At 35.1% G+C, this 25,198-nt stretch overlaps 1 protein-coding gene across 2 annotated transcripts in view; it reads right to left on the minus strand.

The window, feature by feature from the left end:
* Window positions 1-25,198, minus strand: part of Myo31DF (Unconventional myosin ID) — a 125,265-nt gene that overhangs the window by 33,155 nt on the left and 66,912 nt on the right. For both annotated transcript variants that reach the window (XM_069824855.1, XM_069824846.1), the window contains exons 10-14: window positions 19,834-19,984; window positions 14,508-14,752; window positions 11,530-11,692; window positions 5,775-5,941; window positions 3,978-4,143 (exon numbers count right to left, since the gene is read on the minus strand). In XM_069824855.1, the coding sequence (XP_069680956.1) occupies window positions 3,978-4,143; window positions 5,775-5,941; window positions 11,530-11,692; window positions 14,508-14,752; window positions 19,834-19,984 (892 nt within the window). The remainder of the gene's footprint in view (window positions 1-3,977; window positions 4,144-5,774; window positions 5,942-11,529; window positions 11,693-14,507; window positions 14,753-19,833; window positions 19,985-25,198) is intronic.

Raw genomic sequence — 25,198 nt, forward strand, 5'->3', positions numbered from 1 at the left:
AAGTTGTTGTGGGATGGTGAGAATGTGTAGGTAGCAGTGGGGGTGTGTCTGTGTTAGGTAGTATTGTGTTGAACAGGATGTTCGTTTTGAATTTCAGTTGAGTGTTGAGGAAAATGCACATTCTGGTCAACACAATAGTACCTGACACAAGCACACCCCCACTACTATCCATATAACGACTTCAAACAACAACACCAGAACAATGAACAAAACCTCACCAGACTGTTTGAAAATGGCGCATGCCACATCGAAACTAGTTACAAAGGTACCAGTACCTTCTTTTTAATAGTAACACAGGACATAATTAAAATTTGATAGTTCAACAAGTTGTAACATATTATGATATTTGAAAGCATTTTGAGCTACTTTTTAAAAGTATCAGCAAATTTTATTTAGTAAAGACTATGTAAGTTAATAATGCAAAATACTAGGGCATTCGAAAAGTAATGGCAACATAGTTACTGTTTCACACTAAATTTATTTAGGTTATTTTTGATATTACATACTTCAAATATAATCTCCCGGCATGTCAACAATACATTGCCAAATTCTTGGAAGAGGCAGATTTCATCTGCAGTAGGTTTTCTGGATATCTCTCTCACTGATCAATCAGAAGTGCTTCAGATGTCAACTCTTGATTGAAAGTGAATGCCTCGCTTCCATCAACTTGCAATAGTTCAGTATGGTAGGACTTCTGTCCTACAGACTTCTTGTAATACCCTACATGCTGAGTTGCATGTTTTTCTCTTGCAACTTGAATTTTTATGAAGCACCTTTGTTCGTACCTTTAGGGCTGTATTATTTACTACAAATCAGAAATTGGCACTGTATTTACAAAATACGGCTACTTCAAGTCTTTCAATATTGCAAATTTATTAAACAATCACTGCTCTATTATGTAGTACAAGATTTCAATGATCACTGCTAGGAGCACTGAATTTACAGCATTGTTGCCATTAATTATCGAATGCCCTAGCAGTTAAGTTTCAACTGAATAAATCTACAACATACTGTAAGTAAGAATGGAGCTCCTACGTTTTAAACTGTCTTACTATAAAATGTATACAGGTCTATTTTAAATCAATTTTTAATGACGCTCTATCAACTACGAGGTTATTAAGTATCAATGAAATTGGTGATAATGAAATGATACCATTTCATTATCATTGGCGATATGAATTACGGTCCATTCGCCTTACAGATGGGAAAATCTCAGGAAAAAAGCCAAGATTCGAACCCAAGGCCACCCAAGCCCAAGTATGGCCTTGGATGAGCAGGCAAACATTAATGCCTGAACCATGTCAGTAGCTATAATTTACAATCCTGCAATCAATAAATGAATAAAAAAGAATAAATATTTATATGTGAATAAAATTAACAACTTTCTTATTATTTTGGAACTTTTTTCAAGTATAAAAAAAAAATTCGCGCTTGTTATATAATTACAGTGGAATCCCTCCTAATCAGCACCAAAGGAACCGGGCTAATTCCGAATATGAGATTTTGCTGGATAATTGAATAAATATAAAAAAAAAAAAATGCTCTTCCCTTTGATATTTTATGATGCCAACTGTTGAGATTGCAGCCATGTGAAGCTTATTTCTCAATAACTTGATCATAATTAAATAGCATAAAAACTGTGTGGATTTTCTTTATTAAAACACATCACACAACATAAATAATACACTAATTTTAAGTTCGAATATTCACTGAACATGAAAGTTCGTGCGAACTTCCTATTGTGGCAATATGGCAGATTTAAACATCTTCCCAATGTCCATCTACTTACAAGCTTGTTGTTGGAGCTTCTGTATGCAATGAAGTTTTACAGTGTCATAAGCTGACAGATGAACATTGCTTGGCAAATCTTATGAAAGTCTGCAAACCTTCCTCTGCTTCCTTCCACGAGACTTTCGTGGTTTGTGTTCCGATGTTTCCATAATCCTCCTCTACCATCTCATATTCTTCTTTCCTCAGTACATGTTCAATTATTTCGTCATCATCTTGAAAGAGAGTAGGCCTAATGGGAATGGAATTGTTTACATCCACCTAAGCTTTACTTCTTCACTAACCCTAACTTTATCTGAATGATAGACTAAATCCATTATATCGAACACAGGTCGCGATGTGAATCCGCGAAAATCTTCGTCACTTAATTCATCATCCTCAAACATCAGTGGCCACGACTTACACCAAGAGTGACATAAAATAACGGATTTTACTTCATTCCACGCAAGAGAGAAAAAATGCGGCATCTCTGAGTGAGAACTGTTGCTGAAATTCATAGATGTTACCTTCATAGTTCACAGAATTTAAAAATATCATTTCTGCGCATTGTTTGCAGTTCACCGATGCTAACTGATCTGCCCCCAGGGGCATAATGAGGGTTTCTGTCTATGTTTTATGTTCACACGTGTGAACAATGTAAACAGTAAACATAATACGCAGCATGTGTGGTTCACAAAAGCCACTCACATCTCCTACTTTTCCCTCTTGCATGGATAAAATATTTATTTTTTGGTTGTTTTGGTATTGCCAGTTAATTGGGTGCCGGTTACGAAGGACTTTACTGCACTTTTTTACCTATAATGTCAACAATATGCAATCTCAGACATGAGAGAAAAATAATCAGGTAACTATACATAGTTATTAACTAGTCGGCCATTCTTATATTCTACTCCTTATGGTTCCATGAATGTTTAAAAGTAAAATAGAAAGACTGTCATGTTTAAAAGTAAAATAGAAAGACTGTCTTTCAGAGACTATAAAAAAAGTAATAAAGTGCACTACAAAAAATAAGTTTTTATACTACAGTTTTGAGTAACATGAAGGTACTAGCCTTAAGAAGAAAAATGTTACTTTTCTACATTATCTCCATCTGTCTTGATAGTCTTAAGCCACTTCGGAACAAACACATATCTGTTTTTTATTATTAGAATCTGCACTATTAAGCCACTTTTATACATTTGAAGCAGAGAGTCATTATGTTCACCTAATTTTGTGATTGTGTTTGCAAACTGATATCATCATGCAACAACAAAGCATCTTTCATTCACCAAAATGGTTGAACACAGAGCAACTCTGAATGAAATTTCTTCAGCACTGCCACATAAACCTCTGAATTAATGGTGATTCCTTTTGGCATTATGTCCACAAGCAGGACTCCTTTCGAATCTCAGAAAATCGCAAATCTTTTCCTCCGCAAAAGCAACAATTCATCTGATCCACTCCATCTTTTCGTTTCTAGTCCGAAGTAATGGAGCTACGTTTCATCTACGATCATAATACATGAGAGAAACTCATCTCCTTCATTCTCGTATTGCACTAGAAGTTCGCATTCCTGTTTGTATCAGTCACTTAACTCAGAATTTATCTTGCACAGATCTTTAAAAATCCAAAATATTTCAATATTCTGCACACTAGCTTTTCCAACATTATGAGTAAAGTTTCTTTCAGGATTATGCATCTCTCAACCATAATCATGTCCAGACTCTCAACATTAATATCGATTTGTGAGGAATATGGTTTGTTGCTACTGTAAGTTGCGAATATTAATATAATAATTTTTGCCTTATGTTCTTTCTTTGAGTGCAGTGAATAATTTTGTAATTAAAAATATTCTTCCACACCAGGAATTCAATAAAAAAAATTGTTGCTTCTAACAGACACGAGTAGCAACCATGTTTAATGTATTACAACTACACATCTTGAGGGAAGGTAGTAAACTAAGTACAAGTAAAGCCGAAAAGGTTGCAGGTGTGCACTGTATAAATTGTGCAAAGTCGTATAAGAAAAATAACTTTTAATAGGGTGCAGTTCCATTGGAGTGACTCAAGTATATTTATATTTTAGTGAAATATTAATCCATTTGGTTGACAGTATAGAATTTAAAACTTGTCCGTAAATGAGAAAAATTCAGAGAAGTTGATTTGTAAAATCTGGCCAGTGTATAAGATAAAGAGTATAAACAAACAAACCTTCAATCTGAGCTGAGGCCATTCTTCACGTGGGACAGTACGGAGAATCATCCATGCCCTCCAGCGAGCATGAATGGCTCGCAGTGTTCCTACAACTGGACGAACAGCTAGTGGAGGAGTTGGCCAAGTCACACTTTTGCCATAGTCTCGCATTTTCTTCACATCTCTGAAAATAATAATTCTTATAAATTTAAACTGAAAATCCAGTTGTATCAAATAAGAAAAACTTATAACTTACTTAAATTTATACTGCCACCACCACCACCACCACCACCACCAGCAGCAGCAATTTTTTCCTCTACAGAGATCTAAACCAGTGTGCACCCTGCATTGTGAGTTCAGGCATGATACTTCAGACCACGACACTATTGGTGCAGGACAATAATTTAATAAGCTAGACCAAATTTAGATCCAATATTCGAAATTTCATATAGGTAACTTTGAAATTTGAAATTTTCGTCATCATCAACCAATCAACATTTTCAGTATTCTTGATAAAAGCGAATTTTGACATATCGTCCCTCCTCTGGCAAACTAGCGAAAGTGACAAATAAGCGACCCCGTACTTAAGGTCTATATTGTGCTATTTAATATTACAATATAGACCTTAAGTACAGGGTCGCTAATTTGTCACTTTCGCTAGTTTGCCAGAGGAGGGACGATATTATAGTCTGCCTGTATTCAGTGATTTATCCTGAAATACTGGGTGGATTTTGTTCAGATGTGGTATCAATAAGGAATGGTTTGAATTATTCACAAGTCTGTAATTAAAAAAGTTACGAAGTAACAAATAACTCAAAACTGTTAAACAATATATTTTTTACACAAGATATGTACAGTGATTAATGAAATGGCATAGGCCACATGCATCTAAAAACGATTCCTTTAGAGAATTTATTTATTAGATGCAAGATATAGCAAGAAGTGACATAAGTAAAAGATAAAAATATTTTGCAATAGGCGTTTCTTTGAAAAGAGTCCACTTGCTTTTGAGTCAGTCTTGTAGAAGATAAAAACGTTGACTGCAAATAGATAAACAAGGCTTCTCCATTGGTTTTACAGAGGAAAATAATACGCTTGAAAGTCAAGATGAAAATGTACTGAAAATAGGGAAGCAGCAGAAACACCATTCCAAGGACTTTATTTACTGAAATAGGAACTGTCAACCAACGTTTTACAAAAACTTAGTGACAACTAATATTTTTCGATCACTTTGTGTTAATCTGCCACTGCCTATCATACACAGCAATGGTGGGTTCAATGATAATATAATATTCAGTGTTTAATTTCGGAAGTATTTGAGTTAAAAGATTTTATTCTGTAGCTCAGTTCATACTAATTCATCAGATTCATGATTGAATCCAGACATGTATTATTAATTTTTCACACAATTAATATGTATAACATAAAAGATATGCAATGTATGTAAACATTATTTATTTTAACATTGACTGATGACACTTGTATGTATTGCTGTAACAACATCTATGAAGGATTTCTTCTTATTATTATCCACCACAAGGAGTTGTCATCTGTCTGTTCCAGCTGCACAATTGGTCTTTCCACCTTCCCTTTGGTCTTCCAAAGTTTTTTTTTTTTTTTTTTTTTTTTTTTAAAGATAAACTTGGGCAGTATCTATCATTCTAATTAGATAGTGAAATCAAGTACATACTATGATATTCTTTTATTTTGTAGTTCATAGCAAATATATTTTTAATTCTTTCCTAATGCGATCAATTAAATGGTCTTTTTTCATGCTTATAATTCTGATATTTATTTATTAATTAAATAACTTACTTGAATGAACGTTGCAGTTGGTCTATATATTTGCGAACCTTAGCGCGACGATAGTAGTTCATGATATACAATGCAGCCTTCATTTTCTTGTACTGTATACGACACAAAGTACCCCTCCATAGTTTTTGCAGAAGTATTACAATACCTGGAATCAATTCACTGCGAGCCTGCAATCAAAAGATTATTTAAAATGCTTTTGTTTATAATCCATGCAATGATTTTATGCTGTTATACTTTTACATAGATAAATAATTAGGAATTGAATGACTTGCGTCTGTTTGAACTAATGAATAACTAACCAAAATTAATAGAACACTAAAAAAAATACGTTTTATTAATATACCTTTAAATACATGCAGTGAATGAAACTGTTTCTACAAGGAAAAAAAGCTATAATAATAAACTTTTGCGTCTATTTGTAAAACCCTGCTTCTCTATGTTTTCTGAACAATGGGTACACTATATTTTCTATGCAAATAATACAATTCGTAAGCAATGATAATTATATCTAAAAACTTGTACAGGCTATAGTAAGTATTGTATTTACTCAAGTAACAGACGCCATCACATAATGCACACACCCCAATTTTTGACAGTAATATGTAGGGGAGAGGGGGTTAACTATTTCCCCATTAGGATGTCCAGGAGGGGGATGCTGGGGAAGGACACAATATGAAGTAAACCAACAGAGAGAAAAAAAGAAGATTGAGGATTGGAACGTGGAATATAAGGACTCTTTTGCAAGCAGGTAAGTTGAAAAACTTGAAGGAAGAAATGAGAAGAAAGAAAGTGGATATGATGGGAATATCAGAAGTGATGTGGGAAAATAATGGTGAGTTAAGAATTTAGATTATTCTATTCAAATGGTGACTGCAAAGGAAGTCATGGTGTTGGTGTAATGTGAAAGATAAAGTGATATTATATAGATGACTGGATGATAATGGTGAGACTACAAGGAAAGAAAATAGACTTAGTGCTAGTGCAAGTTTATATCCCACATAGTGGAAAAAAGCTATGACGAGATAGAAGAGACAGTTGAGAAGGAGAAACAGGGATCATGTGTAATCCAATCCTAATGGGTGACTGGAACGCAATTGTAGAAGGACAAGATGGAAGAACAGTTAGAAAACATGGATTACGAAAAAGAAATGACAGAGGAGAATATTTGGCGAATTTCTGTAAAAGAAAAATTCCGAAATTGCAAATTTCCAAGAGATAGCTGCTACATTAGAATCCACACCTGAGAATAGTAATGAGTACTGAACTCATTTAAAACGCTGTATACAGACAACAGCAGAAGAAACAATAGGATACACGGTGCGAGAATTAAGAAACCTTGGGTCACAGGATAATGTTGGAGAAGATGGAGGAAAGGAGAAAATGGAAAAACATCCACACAAAAGAAGGTAGAAGAAACTACAGGAAACTAAACAACAAACAAAGATGTAGAAGTTTTATATGAGACAAGGAATCATCCAGATAACTTAGCTATAGAAGACGAAGAAGCCATATCAAAAGATGAAAATGTATTTTCTATTTTATGGAAAGAAATGAACTATCGTTTAAGGAAATGAAGAATGGAAAAGCATCAGAAGTTGATGGAATCCCCATTGAATTAGTGAAATGCTTGGGTGAAGACAAGAAGGAAATTTTACCATTATGCAACAAAATATATGAAAAAGGCGAAAGGCCTGAAGATCTTACGGAGACAGTGTTGCTTCCAATACCAAAGAAAAATAATGCAAAAAAATGTAACGAGTTCAGGACTATCAACCTGATATTGCACTCGGCAAAGATTCTCTTGTGAATATTGAATTGACGTTTATATTCTAAGATGGAAGAGCAGTTTGGTTTCACGAAAGGCAAATATATACAAGAGATGCAATTGGACTGCTATGAACAATCGGGAAAAGATAGCTAAAGAAGAATAAAGAAATGTATATAGTATTTGTGGAATTAGAGAAGGCTTTTAACAAAGTGGATTGGAGTAAACTGAAGGGGATCCTAAAGAAAATAGGTGACAATTTGAAAGAGAGAGAAGGCTGTTTAGTAATCTTTATATGAAACGAGTCAAAGTCAGGAGAGGAAAAGAAATGTCAGAAGGAAGTGAAATAGGGAAAGTACGTCAAGGATGCCCTTTATATTTAACATTTACTTGGAGGATTTAGTAAAGAACTGTTTTCAGAACGTGGGAGGAGTGATAGTAGGCGGAAGAAGAATAAAGTGCATAATATTTGCTGATATGGCATTATTAGCAGAAGAGGAGATGATACTAATGGGTATGCTATTGGAGCTATGAGCTGTATGAGCTGAAGATAAATGGAAATAATACGAAGACCATGGTCATAAGAAGAAAAATAAAGAAGGTAAATTTGCGAATTCTAAATGAGGCAGTAGAGCAAGTGGACAGCTTCAAATACTTGGGGTGTACTACAAGCAGTAACATGAGCTGTTGCCAGGATGTCAAAAGGAGGATAACAATGGTGAAGGAAGCTTTTAATAGAAAAAGCAGCATCTTCTGCGGACCTCTAGGGAAAAAAAAAAAAAAACTAAGGAAGAGACTAGTAAAGTGGTCTGTGTGGAGTGTGGCATTGTATGGAGCATAAACATGGACATTACGGAGAAGTGAAGAGAAACGACTAGAAGCATTTGAAATGTGGATATGGAGAAGAATGGAACATGTGAATTATACAGATAGAATAAGAAATGGAAGTGTGTTGGAAAGAGTAGATGAAGAAAGAATAATGCTGAAATTGATCAGGAAGAGGGAAAGGAACTTGTTGGGTCACTGGCTGAGAAGAGTTAGGGGTAGAAGAAGATATCAGATGATAGACAACATTAATCCATCAATCTTCTTAATGTATCCAGCTGTTTGCTGACAACATAAAGTCCACTATAGTCCACTGTAGTCTATTCAGTTGTTTTTTTCACGAGAAATGAGGGGTATTTTGATCGGTGTTCATTATAGATGCCTGTTGCTAGTAGCCAGAGTTGGAGTGTAGTCAATATATACTGCAGGGCTGTGTCTTCTGCAACTGGCACTGAGAGATAGACAACATTAAGATGTATATGGATCATATGAGGAGACAAACAAGAAGGCAAAAAGTAGTAAAGATTGGAGAAAGCTGGATTTGCAGTGAAAGACCTGCCCTTGGGCAGAACAATGAATGAATGAATTGTATATAGGGGAGAGGGGGAAAATCTCTGCATAATGTATACAATACTTTTTCAATTACTATTTGTGGTAATACACAATCAACGATCGAAGTGATTGTGCAATAGAGGATGATGGAAGTGATGCAGTAGAGGATGACAGTAATAGTAAAACCAGTACCGATAGTGAATAAGGTAAGAATAGTGGTAATATTACCTTCACACAGAACATCTAGTTTTTGCTTAATTGTATTCAGTTTTAGGTTATACTGTGCTACATTTTTTATTCATTTATTACATTATTACTGCTCATAAGTGTTAGATATATTGATGCTCTCAAAGTCATACAATCGATCATCTTCAATATTACCTGAATGTCCGATGTGAAAACCAGCTGTGATTATCACGTGGGATGTCAGATAGTTATGATTTTTCCCATCAAAATTTCTTTCTCGCATATAATATACATCCTGGATTTTTAATAAAAAATTATAAAAAAAAAAGTGTGACTATTATGCGAGTAAGTACGGTATAATAAAACGTAATAAAATGTAAAAGACAATACAGCAGTTGTATGAATACGTGTGCTTGTTGAGTTCATTAATTATCATACATGTTTCAGGTACTGCATCACCATCATCAGTGAAGTTGAAGACTGTAATGGAAGTATTTAAAATTACCGATTAAGATAATTGCATAATATTAGTTAAAATTAAAAATGTTGTATGATAATTAAAGAACTCAATAAGCACACATGTTCATACAACTGTTATATTGTCTTTTAAATTTTATTACATTTTATGAATTTTAATGAACACTGTTGAAAACTGACCAAATTGTGTATTTTATTGTTAAATACGGTATGTTTGGCCAAAGCCACCAGCCGACTGCTAATCTCACGAATCAGGTAATCTTGTTGTACTTTAATTTTTATTGTAATTGTAATTGTAAATTTAATGTTAATTGTAATTTTATTGTTCATATTATAGTTGTAATCCCCTGGTAGAGGGGCAGAGAAGGCCTGACGGCCTTATCTCTACCAGGTTAAATAAATAAATACTACTAGAGGTAAACGATCATTCAACCAGAACAGAGGCAATGAGTGATCGGCATAATGATCCCCTCAGCCTTTATAGGTGGTTTTCAAAACTGGATTTCACTACGTACTGTAGCTTCCCCAAAAAAATTCATCACAATGCTGAAAGAGCACAAGTCTCATACACTGGCCGAATTTCATGACAAAATTTCTTCTCCATGAGGACACAAACCAGCACTTATCCTATAATATGAGCCCAGACATGATGCCTTGGACCACGATGCTTATGGGTGAATCTTGCAAATGTAGCATATATCCAACTTCAAAAATTATAACAGTAAAATATTCTCCAAAAAATTTGAAAAAATTCTAATGGACTTATTTCTAGATCTTCTTTCCTTTAAAAATAGTTATCTGTCCCCTTGACCCACCAAAGCGAAATGACTGACTCTCTTGTGCACATTTACTAAAGTGTGTGGTTTTTTTTTTCTGTCTGAGTTTTTCGGCTTCTCTTATTTTCTTCAGTCTCTCCAATCTTTGATGTTCTGTTTCTTTCTTTTTTGAAGTTATTTTCTAGAAAAAGTATACAATGCCGAAAAATCCAAAACTGACTGGTGTGTCAATAGTATTATGCAAGCCTACTGACATTGCTAAATCGTACTTCAGTAAATAAAATGGCTAAGTAGTACATTGTAAGATGATTGTCAACCTTCTGATATAAAAAAAAGCCAGGAGGCTGACTGCCAGGAGTTTGCAGTATTTTATTTTATTGCTAGGCCATGAATGTAATTTTTAAGTAATGTAAGTGGTTTAGAAATATTAGTCTACTATATGATAATTTCAGAGTATATTTACGAATTTTACATCTTATATCTTAGAAGTATGGCTACCAGTATATTGACACAATATAACTGAGACATTACTGTTTTTTTCTATTTGTAAGCTCCAAAAATAATGTTAGAAGATGAATCTCACTTCCGTGTTTGATGTTTCTCTCCAATTGCACATTTGCTTCAGTATAAAGAACTTAAGAAGAAAAAAGTACCTACATAGGCAGCAAAAATATCCCTATACATATATATATATATATATATATATATATATATATATATTTTCCAGGAGGTTACAATTTAAAACTCTGGACAAACTTTACAAATACACAAATAACGTGTAAATGGTACAAAATATTTTATAGACATCCTACATTAGACTTTTAAGTATACATTTCGAAATAATGGATTAGTTAATAAATTAAGAGAGAAAAAAATATTTTGGTGTCAGTAGTCTGAAATTCTTATAAAAAAAAGTGAAACGGACAGTCCAGGAGCTGACATTTAAGGAGTTTTTCATTTGTTATCATCAATGTATGAAATATTTAAGCAATAATTTGAGGTGGGAAATATAAGCCTACCAGCCATAAAATACATGCCATTTTTTTCAACCTTTCTTTAAAGTTAGTTTTTGCAGGACTTTGTTGGACTTCAAATTAGCAACATTTGAAAGATTCACCCTAATGCATGGAACTTTACAAGTGATAGATTCAATATATTTTTCTCAAAGTCTTACCGTTTCAAGAGCAAACAAAGTTGCAGGAGACCTGATGAAAATCTTTGTGTTTCCATATTTGACATCATGAGCAAACTTCCTTTCTTCAATTAACACACGTGTTCCATCTTTGTCTGATCCTGCTCTGAAGTTGGGCCAAGTGAACTGGGATATCATCTTATACCTAGTAACAGTGGGAGAAAGTATAGATACTATCATATTACAAAAATATTTAATTTCATAATAAAAAGAGAGTTTTTAAAAATTGGCTCACTACGTAACTCATATGCATTCAAAGACAGACAAAATTATCTTTTTTTCTTTTAGTTGGTTATTTAACGACACTGTATTAACTACTGGGTTATTTAGCATTGATGGACGAGATGATATTTGATGAGATGAGGCTGAGAATTAGCCATAGATTACCTGATATTTGCCTTACGGTTGGGGAAAACCTTGGAAAAATCCAACCAGGTAACCAAACTTACACCTGAGTGCAACTCCGGATCAGCAGGTAAGTGCCTCAACCAACTGAGTTGTGCCGATGACTAAAAGTAGGGAATAACCCAGGCAAAATAAAAGTTCGTAAAACTGTATATTATTGCGTATCATATAGGAAATACAGTATTCCACTAATTCCTCTTCGAACTTAACTACCTCACTTTACAGAAAGTGAATGAATTTTAAAATGATAATAATATGCACAGCACCACTATGAGCAGTAGTGGCTCTATCGTAAGGTCATATGGTCACGTGCCCTTCCAGTTGTAAATTAAATTGACAAGATTTTATTTAGTTTTGAATTTTTTCATTCGTCTTCCTCGATTCAGCATTGATGGGAGGGTTGAGAGTGAGAGGCAGAAAAGGGGAAGAAGAGGAATAGGAGGAGGGGAAGATGGTGACGGGAAGAGGGAGGGTGAAGGGAAAAAGATAGGGTGGTAGGGAGAGAGGGGGACACACACACACCAGTAAAAGGATTTGGAGAGTGGGAGCTGGGTTTTATGCAGAGGACCAGTAAAAGGATTTGGAGAGTGGGAGCTGGGTTTTATGCAGAGGACAGCCAAGGTGAGTATTTTAAAGCCTCTCTCCCAGTACCTAGTAAGGACACTGAGTCATTGGTCATTAATGCTCCTCTTATGTTTTTCTTCAAGAAAATATGCATCTTATCTGATTAAGAGCCTACTTTACAAGCTATCTCACAGTACCATCCTTCCAATAATGCATATAGAATCATTGAAATACAGGATATTCTGGCACACTTTAAATACAAAGATGTTAAATTCCAGCAGATGCCTGCATATTGTGGCTTGGCTGGGAATGACATTGCAGAGAAAATTACGAAAACAGTTCTACAAGAAAGGATCCCTATATTCAAATGAAATGTTGAAGCAGAGATGATTTCTATATGCTCTCTTCAAACAGTAAAATGCACAACAATTTACAATGACTTTCCTCGATACGTGGCAACCTTAGAAATCAGAGGCCAGAACTGGACATACTGTCTGTCAGTCCTACATGTTTAGATTTCATCTCTCTGACACTGGTATGCTATGTCTGCAGTTCACAAGTGAGAAAACTCTTCATGGTTCTCAAACTTATGAGCACTGGGGACCCCCCTTTCCATAGTTCAGTATTTTCGTGGACCCCTTAAAAGTTGGCAATGTAATGATGGGTAGGTTAGATTTTGAGTTTAATTAAATGAATGTGAGTAATGAATGATATTTCTGTAATATTTTCCGAAACTGAATAAATATTAATCCTGTTTATTGAATTAAAATGTAAATAATATAACAATGTCTTGAAAAAAGTAGATTGTCTTCATTAATACGCTAAAGTAGAGTTGCTATTATAAATAATAAAAACAATACATTCTTTGCATAATATTCGTCTATTAAAAAAATAAATCAAGTATATTTTTACAGGTTTCCCTACTTCAGTGAGAGAGGTGACACTGATTTTTTTGTGCTTAAAATATCTTTATACAATATTTCGGATCAATGTTTGTTATCTTTAATCTTAAGTCTGTCGCCACATTTACTCGGTTTATATTAACAGTTTGATACAGGAAAGAGCAGAAAATACCTGCTCACACAAGTCGTGAGAAACGGCATTAAATGTTTCAAGACTCATTCTGAGAGTTCATGTTATGCAAGAAAATTTTCAGTAAAAAATCGAAACTTACAAAATATTTGTGGTTATTGTGTTCAAACTTACAAAAACTTTAATAACACATGAAGGCTGTCAACTACAATCGAACAACAAATTCAACAAATTTATAAGTTGTACCAACAACATCCAATACACTTGAGATATCAATGCCATACAAAAAATCCTTCTTACATATTACATTTGTTTAACAAGGCATGAAGGCTTTCGACAACTTAACGAATTTGCAAGATGTACCAAAAATTGCATTGAGCTTCTGACATTAATGCCACTTAAAAAAATAAAAATTCTTCTGTAGGAAGAAATAAATTTTCCTATCCAGGATATTCGCGACTCCCAGAATAAGCTTTGGGAACCCCTGGGGGTGTGTGGACCCCACTTTAAGAACCACTGTTCTACTGGACTGTAAGCATGAAGAGTTAAATACAAAAACGGAAAATCTGAGGACGAAGTTAAGGCCTGATGTATCGCTTACATCAATATTAAAGAACACTAAACTTCAGTCACTGGCAGAGGAAATATATAGAAGACATCATGTATCAGTACTTTGTGAGAGTTGGAAACGTATCAGTGAAGAAAAAGAAGATACTGTGTACCTGACTATATGATTTCATAACAGAGATTTTATCTGCGTTTTTGTGAGAAATAAGAGGGAGGGAAAAATAAGGAAACAACATACAAGAGGGAGTGTGACAGGTGAAGAGAGAGACACAAGTTTCTGAAAGTTATTAGTTCAACTAAAAGAATGTCCACAATTTCAGTAATATTATTTCATGCATTTCCAAGGAATGAGAAACACATACCAAGGAATGAATTTCTGGTAATTACAGTACCTTTTCAGGAATTTGTCATAGCGCTGTCTGTATGCAAATCCTGCTCTCCTGACACGGACATTCTCAACCAAACCAAGGTAGCACACCTGATGCTTCACTCTTTCCTCATCAAACAACGTTGGAGACTTAGCTTCATTAGGCTTAATACAACGCACATAGAATGGCTCCTTGCTGGTCAGTGTCTTAACTAGTGCAATCATTGAATTGCGGAATAATGTTCCAGCTGTTTGTGGTCGTTTCGTTGTCTAAAACAAAGAAAATGAATCTTTATAGTACAACACACAATTCTGGAGTACATAAAATCCTTTGAAATGTCCGATTTATTACTCATTACTTACTTACAAATGGCTTTTAAGGAACCTGGAGGTTCATTGCCGCCCTCACATAAGCCTGCCATCAGTCCTCATCCTGTGCAAAATTAATCCAATCTCTATCATCATATCCCACCTCCCTCAATCCATTTTAATATTATCCTCCCGTCTACATCTTGGTCTCCCCAAAGGTCTTTTCCCTCTGGCCTCCCAACTAACACTCTACATGCATTTCTGGATTCGCCCATACATGCTACATGCCCTGCCCTTCTCAAACGTCTGGATTTTATGTTCCTAATTATGTCAGGTGAAGAATACAATGCGAGTAGTTCTGCGTTGTGTAACTTTCTCCATTCTCTTGTAACGTCATCTCTCTTAGCCCCAAATATTTTCCTAAGAACCTTATTCTCAAACACTCTTAATCTCTGTTCCTCTCTCAAAGGGAGAGTCCAAGTTTCACAATCATATAGAACAACTGGTAATAGAACTTTTACAAATTCTAACCAAATAATAACAGGCATTTCACATATTTATTCCGTGTTTAATTTCCTCCCGAGTGTCATTTATATTTGTTACTGTTGCTCTAAGATATTTGAATTTTTCCACCTCTTCGAAGGATAAATCTCCAATTTTTGTATTTCCATACGAGACGTAATCATTACTTTCTTAAAGTATCCAACAGACATGAAACAAGCGAGTCAGATACCAGACGATAACATATGTCGTGTTACGTCATTATGTGCTATAAGATAGAAGTCTGTTGGTTTTAAAGGCAGTGGATTTGAGCTTTTAGTTTTTCGATGTTGGTATAATTAATTTTTTGTATGTTGGCCTGAGTAGATTTTAGAATTTGATTCAATTTGACTGCTGTGCTGTTCGAGAATGGCTTGTTATGACAGTGGATGTGTGTAATGGGACTAACATCTGATTTGCGTTTCGTTATGGATTAGATGGGTTAAATGAGGGGACAGCTAAGTGACATGAGGCCGAAGTATGTGTCAAGGTTAGTGGGTTAGTTGAAAGGATATTTAAGTGATGTGAGCCGAAAAGGTTTGAATGATTTAAGTATGTTTCTTCCTCCCATATGTAGTGTAGCGAGATAACGAAGCTGTACATTATTTTGTTCATACAAAATGTGTAGTATAGGTATATTATTACATTTCACTGAAATTTGTAATGTGTTTACTTTACAATACCACAATTTGTAAATTTATTGATTAATAGTATTATTATTTTTCTTTTGAATATCACCACCCAAAAACCCCGGTTTCCAATGCAGGTCCCCCAGTGTCTTTTGTTAGTGATATTGTCATGTGACATTATCTGTGACATCATAATTTGTGTGTAATATGGTTTCATACGGTGGTATAGTAATGTACACTATTCCCAAACAAGTTGCTGCAAAAAAACGTTGACATTAATGAAATATCAACAATGTTGTGATAAATACATGTAAAAATCTACTGTTTCAGAGAACTCTTACTTCTTCAATTCTTTACATTTTTATATATCAGTGCAGCATACTTTCAGTTATTCGTCAGACAATTTTATGCACATGAATAATTTTACAAGAAACACACGAATATTTTAAAATAAAAGTATTACTAACAAGGATATAATGAAAGAAATTGTGAAATGAATCTGAAAGAGAGAAATGGAAAATTACATAACATCAACAGATACCGGTATATGGTCACATTGAAAACAATAACATACATTGATGGATAACAGGAAAAGTACATGTACTGCAGGCAGAGTTATAGTAAACATAATATACATTTGCAATAAATAAAATACACTACAGCATGTTTCAAAATGATGGGAAAACTTTCATAGGATTATTATTACTTAAATATTAATGAGATATTAACATGATACTCAAAATATCAAAGTTTCAAGTTCTAAGTTTGGGAAAATGTGTTATTTCTATTGCCTTGGGAGACACTGTTGAAAAATGGCAACTCTACAACATAAGCCATTTTGATTTCTGCAGCTTGGGAAAACAAATTCAGTAACAATGATATAAAAGCTGTTTCGTATAAATTTATGAATTGACCATATGTTATATCGTCGGATTAGATGTGCTACCATCGGTGATCTGGCCTATCACCCGTGGCCTCCCAGGTCACCAGACTTGACAACATATTACTTTTTCCTTGAGGGTTTGTGAAGGATGCAGTTTATGTGCCACCTCTAACCCAAGACCTTGAAAAATTAAGACATCGGATCATCACTGCAATTGAATCCATAAACAGAGATACGTTGGAGAGAGTGTGGCAAGAATTTCACTATTGTGTGATGCAGTGACGTACACAGAATTTTGTCAAGGCGAGGAGGGGTCGTTAATACAATTGTTTACAATTTACATTATTGTAAATTTTGTGTATTATTATTATTATTATTATTATTATTATTACTATTATGTTACGGTATATTTATTAATATTATTATATATTTACATTAAAATAAGAACTGTCAAATGTACAAAACGTTAAACAACATTTCACAATAAAGTCAGAACTCAACCTAATGAACGAGTGAATACTGCTTTTATAATGAGTTTAAAATCGACAATGCACAAAATTTAAAATCTGCACTGCAGAACTGTCAAAATAATCTTTTCAATATGTTTCACACGAAGTTAAATTTCATATTGTGTTGACTTCATCTTATTACAAGGTCGATACTAGGAGGTAGGTTTCTCTATAATAATGATGTTGTTATAATTCGAATGTGCCACTGTACCAAGCACAGGGTTTATATTGAAGGAGAGGAAGAAGGACTATGCCTTATGTTGATGTAGATTTTGTTACTCTGACAGTGAAAAATTACAGAAGAAAAAACGATTATGGACAAAAAATACTCATATCTAAATGTAATGTTTTTTTAGATTCAAGGGGAGGGGATTCAAACCCGGTAACCCCACCTTGCACACGTCCCTGTTCAGACGGATCCCTTATATCGCACTCAAGAGGAACAGGAGCTAAAGGAACATGTCTTCTCTTTCCATTTTACCATTCTATACGAGAATACATTACAAATTTTGAAGAAGTTACTGCTTTATATATCTTTGCAAAGTTTCTTTTATAGATTAAATAAATTCCAAAAAGCTGTCATATTATCAGATTCAAAGGCAGCCATACAAGCTATAATTTCACTATAGTCTACAAAAGGGACTAAAATTCAGGATTGTAGGAAAATGATATATTACCTAACCAAACTGCAGAAAAAAATTAGTTTATAGCAGATTCCTTCCCATTGTGATATAAAGGGAAATAAAACAGAAGACTTTCTGCCTAAAAGCGCACTAAAATCTTACAACAATCTTTAATTTTATTCAGATCTGACCAAAACATCAAAATTCGAATGGAGCACATGACAAAACCTGGAAAATTTTAGTAACTAACACGAAGATAATCCCCTAAGGATCACGTAAACGTAAATCTGCTGTTGAGATTGTTTGGCATCCACCAAGGACCATGTAAATCTGATGTTGTGATTGTTCGGCAAACTACCTGCACAGGATAGAAATTTCCCACGCACGCACAAATCTTTAGGCCTATATATTATATCCCTCCAAAAATTACTTTCACAGTTAGACGTTTGCAGTTTTAATTTAACAATGTATGTAAGCACTTTGTTATTAGTGAATATTAATTTAATATGCCATTTATTGTAATTTATCTACGTAATTTTATTATGTATTGAATCCTTCCCTGAGCACGAGATCACTTTCTCTCAGGGGGAGAGCTAGAATTCGCTAAACTGGAGAATTCCCACGGTATCTTTGAACCGTGCCATTATGTTTAGCACCAAATTTAAGTAAATACACAATCTTGCCAACATAAGAACACGACGTTGGTGTGTGGCGTCGTTGGAGGGAGAAATTTGTTTCTTTTCTCTCTCTACCTCCTTCGTTCTGAACATTACTGAGAGATAGCACCACTGTTAGCTACAAGATATATTTGCGCAAATATATTGAAGTAGATTACGTGACCTATTACGTGACTTAGATGAGAGTCTCGAGACAAAACAGTTTTGCTATATTTCTTTTTTTATTAAATGTTAAGCGCAGAAATGCCATTTCGTAATTTTATTTAAGAAACAAGCCAAACAAATTATCTCTGCATCAAAAACGGATGCTCCCTGGACCAAATTATCGTATTTTATAATTGTTTGAATGCAACAGAAGCCAGAAGTCTTGCACTTGACTAATGCAGTGAATTATTTAAGAATATAGTCGCGAATTTTACTACCACCATTTCGATTGTGTTTTGTTTGGCATGGCTCGGTACAGCCTGGTGACTAGTGGCCAGCGAGTAACGTCGACTATAGACATTGCTCTGCCATGGGTATTATCAAGCTGTTCCATAAAATTTTTGTACAATAATAATAATAATAATAATAATAATAATAATAATAATAATCATCGTCCTTGCAGGTATTAGGCCTAGTGGCCTGTTACGGTCTCCATCCATCTTTTCAGGGGGCATCCCAAAGATCGTCTTCCATGTGGTATATAGCGGATGATTTATCTTGGGAGTCTGGAATGGTCCATCCTATTGACATGGTTAAGCCATTTTTGTCTATAGTGGTTGAGATGTTCATAAATAGGAAATGCCACTCCCAAAGCCAGTTCAGAGGCTATAAGGTGGCAACCCCACCACTGAACTTACTACTCCTCGGCTAGCAACAGATTAGTAGGACATTTATATGCTTTCAAGTCTCCGAACAGAATAACCCCAACTAATAATAATAATAATAATAATAATAATAATAATAATAATAATAATAATAATAATAATAAAATTGTTTACAAAAAAACTTAAACATTATTATTTACAGGAAATATTCAATCGAAAACTTCAGTCCAAAATTTTTAGAATTAAAAATATCTACATGAATTACTTAGTCAAATGGTATTAAGGTAAAATCTTCAGCATCATTGGAAACAACAACAATTACAACAATATAAAAAGTATAATGAGAAAAAAAAATTATTACATAATTATTACCTTAGTGATGTCCATTGCTCCTTCTGGCCACATTCCACTGATAATCTTATTGCTTGAGTGGAACAAGAGGCGTTTGAAATCTTGAAACAATGTGTCCTTGTTTTTATCCAAGAATCCATTGATATTATACACTACGTCTCCTGCATAATGCCTGTTAAACAATGATATTATTTATAAACAAACAATATTGGAGTACTGGAAAAAAGTTGCGTCAACCAAACATCCCCAAACTATGAAATAATCTGTGCTTTAAGTTAGACGAAAAGCAACTTTGCTAAAATAAGTATTACTTAACTCAACCCAAAAGCATATGGCTTGGTAGAACAAGTGCAGATTTATGTATTATTTTCATGATATGGATAAAAATATTGATACTTATAGTCACGTCGTTGTTATTTCCAGCGTGACTCCTCCTCTTTGCTTACGCCTTAGGAAGTGAAGGCTCTATAAAGTCTAGGTAGGTAGTATCATTCGCCATTTTTGTTCTTTCGTTGCCGAGCTACCAGACGAGGAATCTATTTGCCACACCATTAAACATTATCATGTCGTAGTTCCTATGATAATAAATCAAACGCACTGTAATTGAGCACATTATTGAGCAGACAAAATGGCGGGCAATTATATTAAGTATTTATTGAGCCGTAGGAAGTGCATAACATCATCAGCAGTGAATGACAAGACGCACACATTTAAATGTAGTCGTCTGCAACGTGATTGGCTGCTGGAAATAAGAGTGATGGGACTATAATTTCTTACTTTGCTTTGAAGGTAACCTTTAAAATATGAATTTTACTAATGATTTTCTAAATTTGTTAAATATCGCAAGTAACTTTTTAACCTTTTTGTATTAATATTGAAACTTTTACTTTAATTAATGAATAGTTTCGGCTTGTACCCACCATCTTCAGGTTGCGTTTCAGTTCAATGTGTAGAATATTCATGTCTGTTTCTATATTGCTGTAGTTGTGGTTGGTGATGGGTTCTGCATACATGCAAGTAATATTTGAAAAGATTCCCAATTTGTCTGACATAGAAGTAATTAAAACTACTGCATGTTAATTTGTACACTCCTGACAGAGTGTATTTGTTTGTGTGTTCATTTGTTTTTGTAGTGTGTTTTGTGTTCAGTATGCAATGCTGTATTTTAATTTCTGGAAAGAAGATGCAATCTTGTATGCATTTTTATTTTCGTATATTAGTGTGACATATTTCTTGTGATTATGTTTTGTCTTTTTTATGATGTCTGTTATGTTGGGGTTGTATCCATTCTTGTGTGCTATGTATTTGATAGTGTGTTTTCCCAAGTCCGGGATATTGAATGCAGTCAGACAGAAATATGAAAAATTGCAATAATTTATGGAATAGTGCTGAAATATCACTCATGTGGATGCAAGATAATATTACATCTTGCAAACTGAATGGAAGCCTTCTCTTTGACCGGGTGACCAAATTGAAATCTTTCCTATAGAACAATGAAGAGGAAGGTTCTAAAGATATATTATGCTTCCACACAAAATCTGGGTAAATTTTATTATCACAGCTGTGTTTTTGTGGAGCAGTACTCAGAATTTCTGAAAACTGTACGTGAGTATAATGCCAACATTGAAAGAGTATTTTCTTTGATAAATATTCACGGACAGAAGAAAGAAACAGATTATCACTTAAATCAGTAAATGCAATTTTGCAGATACAGTATAATATGAAAAATGTAATGTAGTGAATTTCATAAAAGTTCCTTTTTTCTGTTCACAGTGCTGTGAAGTATAAGTGGTACTCTGGTGGTGATACACAGACTTGGTCTGCTGCTAAAATAAATCGTAATAATGCAATGCCTTCCAAATAAGCTGGTGATAGACAAAATGAAGTGTATAACTGGAGTATCCAACTCTGCCCATATTAAGTAAATAAGTGATAATGATGCATGTAGCATCTATAGTAAATAAATAATATTATTCATATTAAATACAGCCTGTTTCTTAGAAATTTGTACGTTTCCTGTTGTTGATCGAACTGATGTGCTGATCATGTCCTGGCTTTGTGTTTTTGCATTATGGCAACTCTATGAACATATCAATGATAATTACAAATGGCATGTTTCTTCATTTTCTTTCTGTCATTACACAATGAAAAAAAGTTGAAGTAACATCAAAACGACAGGCCAGTTCAAAAGGGAAACAACTCAAAATTTAAAGTTTTAAGAAACCTGCATTTTAAAGATTCATGTTGCTGTGAAAAATCCAACGATCATTGAAATTACTCTAAATTTTGTTAATGATGTTTTATATAGAAGTTTCAAATTAAAGTGATGTTAACTAGATTTTTCACAGCAATCGCGATATTACTTCTGATCGCGATATTACTAATTATTGGTGGTATCGAACTGAATCCAGGACCTGCAAGCGACAACGATGCTACCAGTATCAAATGTGGAAGCTGCAGAAAGAATCTACGAGTAGGTGTGCTGTGCAACCAGTGCGAGAAGTGGTTCCATCTGACTTGTCAGAAGATCAAGAGGGAACAGATAGTAGAAGGAACGTGGCTGTGCAAGGACTGCGGGAACGAGGCAGGCAACAGGGAGCTCATCGGTCTTCGGAACGAGGTGAAGAAGCTACGGGAGAAGCTAGAGACGGCGGAGCAACGGCTCAAGTTTCTGGAGGACGAAAATAAGTTGTTGCGACGGGAAAAGGAAAATGGCGAAGAGAGGGAGGAGAAGAAGAAGCATGGTGCGGCAAGTGTTATCATCGGAGACTCCATCATTCGACACGTAGGGAATCTACAACCGGAGCTGGCGACGGAGTGTTACCCTGGGATTAGAGTGAAAGAAATGAAAAGCGTGATCGAGAATCAGGAACGAGAGGACCCGAAAAATATCGTCCTTCACGTAGGAACAAACGATTTGCGAAGAGGTGTTGATTATATCATGGCAGATGTATATGACTTGGTGATGGAAACGAAGAAGAAACATCCGGCAGCTGGGATTGTCATCAGTGGAATCGTCAGACAGAGGGATGTGAACTGGAGAAAAGTGGGTCGTGTGAATAAAGCTTTCGAGTGGGTAGTGGAGTGTCTTGGTGCGCGTTTCGTCGATCCAAATTCCTGGATAGACGACAGATGCTTCGGAAGAGACGGAATCCACCTAAATCGGAGGGGGGCTGCAGACATGGGATCCCTCTTTGCGCGGGTAGTTACTACAACATGGCGGGGTGGGATCGAGGATCCATCAGCTGGCAGCGGCACCGAAGGACCATCAGCCAATGGCGGGGGCGTGGGACTACCGGCGGTCAGCGGGGGTGTGAGTCTACCAGCGGGAGGAGGGGTCGAGGGACTACCAGCGGGCGGTGCGGTCGAAGACCTATCCGTGGGCGGCGTAGACCTGCAGTGACGGCGAGGTGCCACGGGGATTCAGAATGTACAAGTAAGGACAGGCCTACTAAGACTACTGCAGGTTAATTGCCGAAGTATTAGAAATAAACTTATTCCATTTTGGAACTTGGTCGATGTTTATAATCCAGATGTAATAATTGGGACGGAATCATGGCTTAGGGAAGACATAAATGACTCGGAAATTTTTAGGTCGGATTATAGAGTCTTCAGAAAGGATAGAAGTGAAAAGGGAGGGGGAGTGTTCGTTTGTACTAAGATAGAAATAAGTAGCAATCTTCTGTGGATACATGAGGAAGTTGAAATATTGAATGTTCAGATAAGAAATGGGCGGGAAACCTTAGATGTAATAGCATGTTACAGACCACCCAGTGAATTAAACAATTTAACTTTGCACAAACTAAATGAATATCTTAATACAGTATCAGAAGACCGAAACGTAGTAATTGCTGGGGATCTAAACCTCCCGAAAATTAACTGGAACGGGATTTCAGGTACAAATTCAGATGCACAGACCCTTGTTAATGAATTGATCTGGCGTAAAGATTTCACGCAGGTAGTAAATGGTCCGACGCGTGACAATGCCCTCTTAGATGTTTACCTACTAAGACCTGTATCTCTCTTTGTCAACTCTGAAAGTCTTCATAAAATAAGTGATCACAATAGCGTCTCATTAGAAATCTTCTGGGAAAACACAGTAAATCCGAGGTCAAGTCCATTGTCTGTCTGGAATTTTAACAAAACCGATGTCCATGAATTACAAACGTTTCTACGACAAAAGCATGATGACTTTCTAAGGACTGAAGGAAATATGGAAAATGTGTGGCATAAATTTAAGAGTATAATTTTCGAGGCATTAGTAAAATGTGTACCTTCTAAAATAATTAAGAAAAATCCGGACCCAGAATATTACACTAATTATATTCGCTACTTAAAGAAAAAGACAAGGCGCGCATTTAGCAAACGTAAACGAAGCCATGAGCATTGGGAAAAATATGTCGAATTAATTAAGAAACTTGAGTGTGAAAAAAGGTTAGCTCAGGAAAACTTTCTAAAAACTGTTTTAAAAGAAGATGAAAGTAACAATTGGAGACAGTTTTATAATTATGTACGCAGGAGAAAAGGAAAAAACGAAGGAGTAGTGCTTTTACGAAATCAGAACGGAGAAAGTATAACTGATGACAAAGAAAAGGCCGACTTATTAAATTCCTATTTCATTTCGGTTTTCAATAATAATAATAATAATAATAATAATAATAATAATAATAATAATAATAATAATAATAATAATAATCCCGCTGATAGGAGTGGTTGTGTCACAGACCATGAATGTGAACCAAATTCGACTTTCAAAATAACTTCCAAAGGGGTTAGAGAGAGAATAACGAAATTAAAAAATCGGAAGTCTCGAGGACCAGATAGTATTGCTACAGAGATTCTTAAATTAGGTTCCGAGGCCATAATTCCATACTTAATGCGTATATTTCATGTTTCCATAAACAATGCAGCTATTCCATGTGACTGGAAATCAGCTATAGTGGTACCCATACATAAAGGTGGAAATAAATTAGATGGAAACTACAGACCGATTAGCCTTACATCTGTCGTATGTAAAGTCATGGAGCATTTGATATCGGATTATATTCGTCATGTTCTAAATGCGAAAGACTGGTTTTACAACCGCCAGCATGGTTTTAGGGAAGGCTTCTCATGTGATAGTCAAATTACGTCGCTGGTTCAGGATCTAGCTGAAGAGGTAGATAGAGGCGGAAGAATCGATGCAGTTGTGATTGATTTTTCGAAAGCATTTGATTTGGTGCCACATGACATATTAATAGATAAGTTAAGTAGGCTAGGAATAGATAAAAGAGTGGTGCTATGGATCCAAGAATTCTTAAACGGTAGAACCCAGAGAGTTAGAGTAGGTCATGAAATATCGGAAATTGGAAATATAAGTTCAGGGGTGCCACAGGGCAGCGTTCTG

Source organism: Periplaneta americana, chromosome 1, assembly GCF_040183065.1.
Source record: "Periplaneta americana isolate PAMFEO1 chromosome 1, P.americana_PAMFEO1_priV1, whole genome shotgun sequence".
Lineage (NCBI taxonomy): Eukaryota > Metazoa > Arthropoda > Insecta > Blattodea > Blattidae > Periplaneta > Periplaneta americana.